This window comes from Chenopodium quinoa, unplaced genomic scaffold, assembly GCF_001683475.1.
Source record: "Chenopodium quinoa cultivar QQ74 unplaced genomic scaffold, ASM168347v1, whole genome shotgun sequence".
NCBI lineage: Eukaryota > Viridiplantae > Streptophyta > Magnoliopsida > Caryophyllales > Amaranthaceae > Chenopodium > Chenopodium quinoa.
Genome location: NW_018743381.1, coordinates 408,656 through 421,750, shown reverse-complemented (window position 1 = coordinate 421,750; position 13,095 = coordinate 408,656). Strand labels below are relative to the sequence as shown.

At 33.2% G+C, this 13,095-nt stretch overlaps 1 protein-coding gene across 1 annotated transcript; it reads left to right on the top strand.

Moving 5' to 3' along the window:
- The first annotated feature begins 5,088 nt into the window (after positions 1–5,088).
- LOC110738229 (ATP-citrate synthase beta chain protein 1) lies at positions 5,089–12,662 on the top strand. The gene is made up of 17 exons (XM_021918604.1): positions 5,089–5,317; positions 6,490–6,608; positions 6,704–6,806; positions 7,774–7,839; positions 7,920–8,043; positions 8,153–8,287; positions 8,395–8,455; positions 8,537–8,613; positions 10,018–10,173; positions 10,266–10,394; positions 10,501–10,633; positions 10,745–10,872; positions 11,064–11,169; positions 11,294–11,370; positions 11,455–11,525; positions 11,685–11,969; positions 12,189–12,662. The coding sequence occupies exons 2-17, from the start codon at positions 6,509–6,511 to the stop codon at positions 12,262–12,264; spliced, it is 1,827 nt and encodes a 608-aa protein (XP_021774296.1). The 5' UTR covers positions 5,089–5,317; positions 6,490–6,508; the 3' UTR covers positions 12,265–12,662.
- The last annotated feature ends 433 nt before the right edge of the window (positions 12,663–13,095 follow it).

Here is a 13,095-nt window from a genome sequence, read left to right as displayed (position 1 = left end):
AAGCAAATGGCATAAGAGTAAAATGTTATTTTCAGATTGATCTACTTATTAGACTCATTTACCTCGAAAATCTCTATAATCTAATGTAAGAGACTTTTATCGAGTGAGTTAAACCTTTCTTGATTGGTAAGACCGTAAGAGTACAATATAATTTACACTATTATTTTATTCAGACTAATTTATAAACATGTGTAGTCTATGAATTATGGGTGTATTAATTTACATGCCTCTTGAAGACTCAAATTTGAGTAACGTTAGTTGGTAATCTTTGCAACGGCAGCAGCATGTGAGACACGAGGGTGAGCATTTGGACCGACCGTGCAATAATATAGCACGAGGTGCACGAGGAGAGTGCGTGGGAGACTACCCGAGAGAGATACTATTATTAATTTGTTTTATGTTGCTAAATAATGACATAGAATATACCATAAATCACTAATTATATTTTCTAAATCAAAACTATGATCCTCGTATCTTTTATACATGCTCGTTTTAGTCGTGTTGTGATTCATTTTGTGGGAAATTATTATTATTATTTATGTGTAATAGCAACTAATGTATCACAAATTTAAATAATTTTAAACTTTAGGTGATTTGTGAATAGTATATATAGTTGACTAATGTTTACATTATTGTTAAGAATATACTCTGTAAAGATGATTTGATTAACTCAAATTAAGATACACTCAATTTGAACCTATGCAATCCAAAATACAAACATAGCTTAGAAGCTGGATAAATAAAAAAAATATTGATAATATTATTTTATATCTAAAATGTTGAACTACATTATTATTAAAACATTATGGTAATTATATTTTAAAAGACCACTATATAATTTTCATTAAAAGATAGTTTATGTTCGATTATATAGTATATAGGTTCCTTACCAACAAAAAAAAAAAAAAAAAAATACAAGTTTACAAAAGACCTAGTAATCATCATAATAGTCAATTTATAATATGTGTATGTGTTATGTAAGTGAACCACAAAACCAATACTCATTCAATATATATTAACAACCTATAGAGCTACACAAAGTAAAATGATATAATTATCATCCCATACATAAAACCTTAAAGTAAGAAGATTACGAGATTAAGTATTCATTACCAATGATGTGAAGCTGAGTAACTAACAAATTAATTTAACTCCAAATATTTGACTATAATCATCTTTTATTCGAAGTATATAGTTACGTACGTATATCATTGCTAGGGAAAATAATATCATTTGTAAAGTTGTGACATTAACTTACATCGCAAGAAAATTAAATATGAATAAAGGAAATGCAAGCATGCATGCTACAATTTGTCGTCAAAATTAATACTCCGTATTTAATGTTCTTTTAATTTCATGCTACAATAGAATCGTTAAGGAAAAAGACATGCACGCACGTAGTTTTCTTAGACATTTTCAAATCATGGTGATCATGAGATTCATGACAATATAGATATTGAAAATGGTATAACTCGTATAAGAGATCAAATGCGGAACATTATTATATTAGATGTATCATTTTAGTTTACTTTATCGTCCTAATTAAAAAATAAATAAATAAATAAATAACTTTTGATAAACAAATCAGTTTTATAGTTGCCTGCTGTAAATTGTGAAAACCTCTTATAAAATTGAGAATTTTAGGTCAATTAAAGTTGGAATAATTTATTTTTGGAACATTGAGGTTTAAAATTGTGTTTAGTTTTATAAAATGGAAAATGAAGGCTATGTATAAGAAACTACAAATGGAAAGATTGAGGATAAATTAACATTAATTACATCGATTTGCTCGTGACTATGTCATAAATTCCAAACTTATTTCCATTTAAAAAAATATATTTAATGTTTATATATAACCTAAGGGCTACATCTATCATTATCTAATATCCATCCAGTCGCCCTGTTATTCATTGATCTTTCTACTTCTTTATTATGCGTGCTTCATTAGGGTAAGTTTATCCCAAGACTGAGATTTATACTTTAGACTCTGCCACATCAGATTCCCACTAACTTTTAATTACTTTTTTATTATTCAGACTCATACAAGACTTTCTCCAATTTCACACATTATTCCAAGACCCACTTCAGATTTACTTATCCAATTAATATTTATAACATTAATTTATTTATATATTTATTAATTATTTTAGTGTGGTGAGTTGGCAACTCATTATTGGACAACATAATTATTTTTGTCCATTTGTATAGTCTCAAGATGGGTTTTGGAATCCAAAACTTATCTCAAGACTATATGTAGTCTTGGTAGAGATTATTGCTAGAATCTTACTCAAGACTAGTCTAACGACTCACCTTAAGACTAGGGATAAACTTACCCTTAGGGGTTGTTTGGTTACACAAAAAAAAATGGGGGAAGTGGAAAATCCTGGGAATTTGAAAATGCATGAGTTGTTTGGTTGACAATAAAAAGTGTAAATGAGGGAATTGCAAATTCATGGGAATTGTGACTTCCCACAAAACATGGGAAGTTAATTACCTAACCCCCTCTAGGTAAGTCAAATTTCTCATGATTTGCAACTTCCCCCTTGCCAACCAAACAACTTTATACAATTCCCATGATTTTGATGTAGGAATTTAATTTCCATGAAATACAAATTTCTATGGGAAGTATTCTCATAGCAACCAAACGACACCTTAGCCTTTTTACTTTGTACTATCTTTTCTTTTTTCTTTTAATTTTTAGTACTTGCCTCATTTAAGAAACACACAAAAACTTTACATCCTCCAATTTTATTTTATTTTATTTGAGTTTTAGAGTGTTCCAATTTATATGTTTCAGTTTGTTATTACTCAATAAATTTTCCTCTCTATTAAAAATAAATAAATAAATAAATTTTCCTCTCTACTATTTCTCTTGAATTTAGATTTTACGCTATTCTACTCAAATCCTTCTGTACCTATACCACAGAGTATTTACTTTTTCATTAGCATTAAATCTCGTGCTACTAAATTAGAATGAACGGAGTAATAAGATTGTCCTTCTCATATTTACTTATCTCGTTTAACCATTACAATATCTGTAAGGATTATTAAATCGATTAAAACAAGTAAAATAAGATTAAAAAAAAAAAAAAAAAAGTCGCAATCATAAGTTATAACCCTACGATTCACCTACCCCAGTCCCAACGGTCCTGCCCCTGCGCATACCAAAATTCTTGTCTTCGGCAAGTCTTGAGCTTTGACAAATGAGACAATCAAAATTTGTATCTAAAGCTTGTGAGCTAACTACCACATCATGTAGTCCTAGTACCATCTGCCACGTGATAGTTATTTTAAAAATTAAAAATTAAAAATAAATCTTATCTCACGTTGCCAAAATTCTGACATGAATAGTACAGTAAAAATTTGCACGAGATAATTTACTGCTCTAGTTACTTGTTCTTCTAAATTTTCACTATTTTAAGTAAAATCTATTCATGGTTGATGGCTTCAACTTATTGATAATAAATAAATTATTGATTTACTAGATTATGGTTCAAAGTTTGCTTATGTTACTGAATATTTATCAAATTTAATCAACTACTTTGACATTGACTAAGTTTTCTTATATGAATCACTACTCTGTATTACATTAATTAATTTCAAATTTTTTAAAAAAAAAACCTTTGTATATTTGATTCAATATCACATTATGTAATACTTATGTAAAACAAAAACAATTATGCATGGCATTTGATAAATTCATGCAACTAACAATTTTATTTACTACATTTTTTCAAAATGATTGTGATTTAGGATGTACGACAAAATCATACATGCATTAACCTCCGTAAGTAATGTTTATTAAGATTCAAGAGTTTGCTTACATACGTATCAAATTTTATCAACTACTCTGACATTGACTAGTATTCATAATCAATTAATATGTGGTTCCCTATCATATAAAATGTCATTCGCAATTAAATTTTTTTCCTTTCCTAATTTTGTGTAAATGAGTTTTGGAGATATCACACACTTATTAGAATTGTTGTAACACCCCCACCCAAAACAAATTAGGAGGGGCCTATTGTCACGAAATGCGCATCGAGGGCCAACAACTGTCCCCACAAACCAACACAAGTCCTTCCGGCGCATTTTGTCCTCACTCATGTGCACCCCGAGAAAACTTCCCAGGAGGTCACCCATCCCAACACTACTCCCAGCCAAGCCAAGTCAAGCCAAGCACGCTTAACTATGGAGTATCTTAGCAAATGAGCTCCCTAAAAGGAAGATGCATCTTGTTGATATGAGTAGTATATCAAACTCTTTTAAAGCAATCATGAGGGGTATTACAATTGTACTTTATAGGATTAACTAATACATTATTTAATTGATTTTAGTTTAGGTTGTGTGACAAAAATAAAATAAAATAAAAATTATGCATGCATATATCGGTATAACATAATATTGATTTATTTTAAATTTTCATCGACCTTTAACTCTTTATATACAAGTTTGTGCATGGGATGCTAAAATCGGTTTAATTATGGGCTGTGTAATTAATCATTTTGATTGAATTATTAATTCTTAATTGAGTACTTTATATAAAAAAAAATTTCAACAAGATATCAATAATAAAGAGCTTATTTAATTAGCGATATTCCATAAACAATGTAAGCAATATCGAACTTTCGAGTAAAGTGTCCACGTCATGCACAAGCTATCGAGATTATCCATACAAAACCTATTAATTACTTGTTGCCATTTTTTGCTGATTGTACACTATATATACTTCGAAATTAAATAACAATTGCAAACATTCTTCCTCTTTCAAGGTGGATTGAGTTAAAAGATGTGATTATTTTGTAGCCAATTTTCAATGATCGTAATTGATACTCATACTTCGTATCCGAACAACAATTGCAGACATTCTCTTTTTGTAGGTGGATTAAGCTGAAAGATGCATTTGGTAATTTAATCAACTAAATCAACAAAATTAATTTAGATTAATGGATATAATTTTTACGCCATCATCAATTCAATCTTACATTTCTTATGATCAACTAAACAATAAAAAGACGATTTTTTTTTCCCAAAAATTTAATTACATTAAGAGTATAAATAAGCTTCGCAACCCCAAATCTTGAGTACTTACAAGTAAATAAAAACACAAGAGATTTCCCTCGTTCTCCCCGTTCATCATCCCTTCCTCACTCCTCAATTGGTCGCTGGTCAGAAAAATATAACCAAATCGAATTAATTTTCTCTCTCTTCAACGACTATAAATCACTAATCTACCATTCTCAATTTCCAACAACACTACTCTACTTTGTTTTCTTCTTCTCATTTTCTCTCTCCTCGTTTTTCCCCCTTGATCCAGGTTTGATTTTTCTCCCATTTATTTCTCATCTTAAATTCCGCCTTTTTTATGCTATTAATTCGTCAAATTCATTTGATTTCGGCTCACCTAATTGTATGATTTCATCTCAGATCTAGATTTTTGGCTTTGGTTGTAGTTAGTTAGGTCACATTAATTCATGATTGTTTTGCGTAATTTAGAAATTAAGTAGTTGGAGATCTGTTATGTGTTTGTTCACCTACATTTGCCTTGATTTTTAGGTACTATCGATTAATTTGATGTGCCTGTTTTGGTTCTAATTTCTTAATAGCTTCTGTGATTTGTGTATGATCCTTTGTTGAGGAGTGAGTTTCGAGGTTTTAAGAGTTTTTGATCAGTGTGTGTTTGTGTTGTATGATGATGTAGATGGGATTTGATCTCGGGTTTTGGGTTTTAATCCTAGGGACTTTGATTGACTAAGCTAGTTGAGATCAAATCTATAATGTACTGTATATTTTTATGTTAATGAAGTTATAGGGGTTGTGATCGTATGTAATATTGTACATTGTATTAAGATCTTATAGTATACAATATTAAGTTATGGTGTATTTGTTCATGAATTTGTTGGGTATTGTTATTCTTGCAGTTTATGTTCTTTATAGATGTTCTTTTGATTGGCCTTCTAAGCTCTTTATGATTCGTCAATTTGCGATGATACACCTCGGGATTTCGATCTATGAGCTTTTGTTCTAGGGGAAGTAACTCTTTTGAGAGTCTAGAATTTGTAGAACTAACAAATGCTGTTATTAATTTCAGTATGCAATGATTGTCTCATGAATAGATGACAAACCATATTTTGAAGGGGGATAATTGCATAAGAAAAGTGCAACTTTGCAAGTTAAGCTCTGTTCTTTCGTTAGGAAACCCAGAAAAGATGTGGGATCCGGAGTAATTGTAGGGATAGTGCAAATTTATAATTTTTGAGTGGTAGTAGAAAATTAGACATATTGTTTAATTGGAAAGTTGTCATTTTTAATTTTAGCGTTCTCACGAGTCATGACAATCTCAAGTATGAGTGTACTTTGATGGTCATAAATAATTTTGTTTTCATATTGTCTGAAATGTAGTATTCTTTTCTTCTCTTGTTGGATGATGTAAGAATTTGCTGTTGGATCTGTAGTTATTACCGCGTTAATGATCTTGTCTGTTTTCAGGCCTGGTTGAAACTGCAACATGGCCACCGGTCAGATATTCTCGAAGACTACACAAGCACTATTTTATAATTATAAACAACTTCCTATCCAGCGGATGCTCGATTTTGATTTTCTCTGCGGTATATTTAGTCCCTTATTCCTTTATTATGTTCTCTGTAGAGGGAGAGATCTATTTTTGAATGATTGTTCTAATGTAAATTATTCCTTTGCATAGGGAGAGAAACACCATCTGTTGCTGGAATCATCAACCCTGGTGCTGAGGGATTTCAGAAATTGTTCTTTGGTCAGGAAGAAATTGCCATCCCAGTACATTCCACGTATGTGTTCTTGCCACTCATATATACGCACTATTGGAATAAAATTGGTTATGAATTTTGAATTTTATCTTCATAGTGGTATTGCTGAATTTGATGATCAGTATAGTTGGTCAAGGATGGTCAATAGTCACATCCTTGAAAATGAGAGTTTAGTAAATAAAAGTGGGAAGGTTCAAGGGTATAACAGGTTCATGAAGAAATTGCTAAATTTGAAGATTGGTATTAGTATAGGTTGTTAAGGATGGTTTGTAGTCATATCCTTGAAAATGAGAGTTTAGTGAATCAAAAAGTGAAAAAGTTCAAGGGTTTAGCTTCATGGAAAAGCATCCTTTAGTAAAATGCCTGGTTTATTATGCTTTTATACTAAATTTAAATCAACGTATATGATTGCTGTTTTTCTAAAGACTTACAACTCCGACATAAAGTATGACTTTTTAGGCTTCCGCTGACTAGATTCTAGTTATATGATCATGGTATTATATAATTGATTATATGACATTAAAAACCAGCAACTGTTTACTTTGTCAGCCTACTTTGTATCGAGAATCGTGTTTTAGTTGTCCCATCAGACTTGATTATTGATTAGGGTCAAAGCACGGTCATTATCAGACTTGAAACATAGAATATATGATGGGGGTAGGATATTTCATGGATGTGGACTTTTTTTGGTGATTAATTCTCATACTTGGATTGAGGAACATATCAGTTGGTGAATTCATTAGCAGTGTCATGTGGCTACGAGTCATTGTATTTTCCAATATGTAAGGACTTTTGTTTATTATTCTTTTTTTTTCTTTTTTTTTTTTTTTGACTCTTTGATTTGATGTATCCGTTTGTCACATGGCTGTCCAATAAATACTGATGATGTTCTGACATTGTGGCTTTTGTTGGTCTGAGACTCTGAGTGGAAGTGAACAAAATTCCTTATCCTTTGTTGGCTGATTTGGATTTCCTTTATTTTTTGCAGCATTGAAGCAGCTTGTGCTGCACATCCTACCGCTGATGTCTTTATCAATTTTGCTTCTTATAGAAGGTTAATTTCAGTTCCCCGTCTGTGTCTCTTCAAATGTTCAATAATTGAGTTGTAGTCTCACTTTCTCTTTTGAACTGTAGTGCGGCTGCTTCTTCCATGTCAGCATTGAAACAGCCAACCATTAGAGTGATTGCCATTATCGCCGAAGGTGTTCCTGAGTCGGACACCAAGCAGTTGATCGCATTTGCTCGGGCCAACAATAAGGTAACATCATAATTTTTTGGCTCATAAAGTTGATATCTTCTCTACTATCATGATCATTCTGCATAAGATTCAGCTACTAATATGTTTCGTTTATTGTTTGGGGCTTAAGATTGTTATTGGTCCTGCTACTGTTGGAGGTATCCAAGCTGGAGCCTTCAAGATTGGTGACACTGCTGGGACAATTGACAACATTATCCAGTGCAAGCTTTACAGGCCTGGATCTGTTGGATTTGTTTCTAAATCGGTAAGTGGCTTGAAAAGTTTCATCAGTGCAGTTCCAAGGTTCTTGATAGTACAGCTTTATGTTCTGGCCTTAGTTTAAAGTTCCATGATCAATTTTCACTGCTGCAGGGTGGCATGTCTAATGAATTGTATAATACAATTGCACGTGTAACCGACGGACTATATGAGGGTATTTAATTCTCTTAACATTTTTTCCATGTTCATTTCAAGCTCATAGACTTCAACTAAACGTATTTAAACTCTCTCTTAGGTATTGCCATTGGAGGAGATGTGTTTCCTGGATCAACTCTCTCAGATCATGTGTTGAGGTTTAACAATATCCCACAGGTACCAAAATAAATTACTTATACATCTTTATGTGAAGAGTTGCATCCTAGTTATACCTGCTTGTTTAGTTGAAAAGCTTTAATCTCTATTGCTTTCTTAGATGTAGCATAATCAATAGAGGTCACCCCTACCGGGGTGACAACTTGAGCAGAGCTAAAGTCAGCTTGGCTTGTTTTGCAATAGTGCTGACTTGAGTTCAAGTCAAGCTCTAGCTTGTCGAAATTGGAAAATTTCGGATCTGCTCTTGAAACACGAACTTGAGCTTGAGTAATAGTTGCAGCATATCAAATACTTTTTTAGATTGCCACATATCTATTGTTGATTTTTCTCTATTATCTTGATATCCTTCAAAGCATGTTGTGAAATTATATTTTCTTATTCATGTATATTATTTCATTTATTCTTTGATGAATTTGAGCTGCTTATGAGCTTATTAAGCCAAAATAAGGTTTGCTCAGCTCTGTTTGTTTGCCTTGTTATGGGTCTGTGTTGAGTTCAAGCTTGAGTCGTGTTCGCTTGACCATTCTTTGGCCGAGCCAAACTTGTGTATTTGGATAAAATGATGGGGCCATTATGTATTGGAAAGGGGGGGTTGGGGGGGGGGGGGGGAGGATAAAGGAATGAATTCAAAACAAGGATCACTTTAAAAAATTATCTTATGTAACCTGCAGTTTGTACTTTCTGCTTATGCTACCCCACAACACAAGCCATGAAATAAAGTTGGCCCTTGGAGTTACTCCATTTACACATATATAGACCTCCAAGGCACAATATCCACTTGCCCTCCCTTACAATCTTATTTATGCTGCCATTTTGAAAATTTACTCTCTAAGCTATATACTCCATTGTCCAACAGACTGCAAGTGATTATTTGCCCGTATAATCTTATTAACGCAGCCATTTTGTAAATTCACTCTCGCTAAGCAGTAATACTATGACGTTCAACAGATTGCTTGTGCTTCCTAGCATTTTAAATCTTCCTTACATGATAAATTATTAGGCACCCTCATTTGATATACATCTTGATTTGTGATAGTACACTTGGAACCACCTTATCCATAAATATCTTTCTTTGGTCAGAGATCCCAGAAAGGCTTTAACATAGCTGCTTGATTTCAGTAACCTGAATACAAAAAATTAATCCGCCAGTAGCCCAGGTAATGACGTAGTTCATATATAATACCACCACAAAGCAACTTTTTTCTCATGAGTGTCTTCACAACAACAATTAAATAAAGAAAATGGGGTCAATTACACTTGGTTTTGAAGTCTTGCTGCTTCTAACTCATCTCTATGCTCTTGTATGATTGTATCTATTTAATATGCATTATAAATTGTATGTGCGCTTGTGCTGAACTGCTGCTTGCGTTTTCTAGTTTTTGACTCTGTCTCTTTACCATGCAGATTAAGATGATTGTTGTACTTGGAGAGTTGGGTGGACGAGATGAGTACTCCCTTGTTGAAGCCCTGAAGCAGGGGAAAATAAGTAAGCCAGTTGTTGCTTGGGTCAGTGGAACCTGTGCAAGGCTCTTTAAATCAGAAGTACAATTTGGCCATGCTGTGAGTTCCTGTTTGAATATCAAATTGATCTTACAGCACATTAGATAAATAAAGCACAGCTAGATTACTTATGACGTACTTTGTTACATTAGGGTGCAAAAAGTGGTGGTGAAATGGAGTCTGCCCAAGCAAAAAATCAAGCATTGAGAGAAGCTGGAGCTGCTGTTCCTGACTCTTACGAAGCATTTGAGGGTGCTATCAAGCAGACTTTTGACCAATTGGTTAGGATTTCACAATTCATAATTTTTTTTTATTCCGTTGTAACTGCCTTTATCTTTCTGTTATTCTTCCCATACTAAATTACTACATTTGCTATCCCCACGGTAGGCTGAAGAGGGCAAGATTGCACCAGTGAAAGAATTCACACCTCCACAAATACCCGAGGATCTTAACTCAGCAATTAAGAGTGGAAAAGTCCGTGCTCCAACTCACATTATCTCCACCATCTCTGATGACCGAGGTATGTCGCATCAGTTAAATTCTCACCAAGTATTGAAATGCTCTGTAGTTTGGAAAAACTCAGTTGCACTTGGGTCTGATGTTCTATGTTGTTTTATATTTGTTTTCTTAGGTGAGGAACCATGCTATGCTGGTGTTCCTATGTCTTCTATCATTGAGCAGGGCTTTGGTGTTGGCGATGTCATTTCTCTGTTGTGGTTTAAGCGTAGTCTTCCTCGTTACTGTACTCATTTTATTGAGGTCAGTATATAAATTGATTCTTATGTTTCTTCATACTCTCAACATCCCAAAAAGGTTGTTCATTTTGGAATGTGTTGACATGATGACTTACTAATTGCGAAGTGTACAAGTTTTCTGGAGGGTATTATCTTGTTTCTTATGAAAGCTAAGTCATTATTTGTGACTTACTACTATGTTTGTTTTGTTTATAGATTTGTGTTATGTTGTGTGCCGACCATGGTCCATGTGTGTCTGGTGCTCACAACACAATTGTAACAGCAAGAGCTGGAAAGGACCTTGTTTCTAGTCTTGTTGCAGGTAATATGATCTACTCTTATATGGTTCATCATGGTGTTTGCTATTTGCATTTAGTTTGAATACATTGATTGCAGCTTATGTAGTGAATAAATACTGAATGAGTGAGTTGAAAATCCACTGCTAGGTTTGCTTACCATTGGACCTCGATTTGGTGGGGCCATTGATGATGCTGCACGATACTTCAAGGATGCATATGACCGGGTAGGTTTCATGGGCATTAGTGGCTGTATCGGTCTTATCTTGTTGTAACTCTGAGTCTGAGATTGTTTTGTTTTTTCTTTCCAGAATTTGACTGCCTATGAGTTTGTCGAGAGTATGAAGAAGAAGGGCATTCGTGTTCCCGGAATTGGCCACAGGTAAGGGCATTTTTAATTGCTTTACCCTTCTTAAGTTCTATATGATTGACATGAGAGTCAATGCCTCTTAATTTTCATTGTTATTTTATCATCCATACTTAAATTTACGTGTGCGCTTATTGTGGAGCTTCCTGAAATTTCTGTGTTGTTTTGGAACAGGATCAAGAGAGGGGACAACAGAGACAAGAGAGTAGAGCTCTTGCAGGAATTTGCTCGTACACATTTTCCCTCTGTCAAATACATGGAATATGCTGTTCAAGTTGAGACCTACACCCTTTCAAAGGCCAACAACTTGGTTCTTAATGTAGATGGTGCTATTGGGTCACTCTTCCTGGATCTCCTATCTGGCAGTGGAATGTTCACAAAACAAGAGATTGATGAGATTGTTGGGATTGGTTATCTGAATGGACTCTTCGTGTTGGCACGTTCAATTGGTCTGATTGGGTAATTTTTTTTTTTTTCCATTTGGTCCATCTTCCAATTGACCTGTTATCTGGGTCAGTTACATCTGTTAGTTACATGTCTTACGTAGTTACATTTGTGGTTTCTTCTACAAATAAATATACGATTATATGTCTTTGCATTAGTTCATAAGTAAAGAGCATTATTGAGTAAGATTTGGAATTATATGACATGAAACTGATGGTATCATTGGGAATCCAGGCACACCTTTGACCAGAAGAGATTGAAGCAGCCACTATACCGCCACCCATGGGAGGATGTTCTTTACACAAAATGAAGTGGTTCCTGATTGCAGGGACTGATGCGGATGCGGATCCTTGGGAGGAAGTTCTCTACACAAAACAAACTGCTTTCTTCAATCATTCTTTTCCATTATGTTCTGATCTGGGGTGATTTTAGGTTTTTGCATTTCAGGAATCTTTACTTTTATTTTTTATTTTTTTTTAAATTTTTTTTTAATATAGTATTGTATGTACTGATTATTCCCAAATTTGGACTTTTTACTTGAAGTCTCAAGGGATTCTTATATTGTAACCCGATATCCATCCTCCATTCTTTTAAATTGAATCCCTTCTCATAATATACGTCTTTCTTTTAGATTATGTGATAAAGGATTGGCACTTTGTTGTTTTGTAGTGACTAATAGCAAATAATGGAAATTTAAAGTGACAAGTACTATTGCGTTTGTAGTCAAAAACTCAAAACTACCAAATATTATGAAAATCAGGTTTGAGGAAAAAAAAAATTGTCTGAGCAATCACTGAATTTGTGAATTATTTTTTATTTTTTTAAAAGAAAAAAAAATAGGCCTTGTTTGCTTGCATTTTACTAAACCTTTTTTTTAAGGACGCCTGAACTTTAATTATATTAGTTGCATTAAATTATTTATTAAAATAAATTCATTTTTATTAAACTTATCGTATTTCTTATTATGTGCAACAAAGGGGTATTAAAATAAGAAATGATGATAGTATTTTTACTGAGTTAAAGTTATTTCATTAAATGTAGAGCTTCAATTGTTTAGTATTCCCTTCCTTTCTAATCACAATTATGCTATGTTTGGATAAGAAATTAGAAGGGAAATGGAAGGGAGGGAAGTAGGAGGAAG

Coding starts and splice junctions, on each gene's coding strand:
- LOC110738229 (XM_021918604.1), top strand. CDS start 6,509: ATGGCCACCGGTCAGATATTCTCGAAGACTACACAAGCACTATTTTAT. Junction 6,609..6,703: donor CGATTTTGATTTTCTCTGCG/GTATATTTAGTC, acceptor TCCTTTGCATAG/GGAGAGAAACACCATCTGTT. Junction 11,526..11,684: donor GTTCCCGGAATTGGCCACAG/GTAAGGGCATTT, acceptor GTTTTGGAACAG/GATCAAGAGAGGGGACAACA.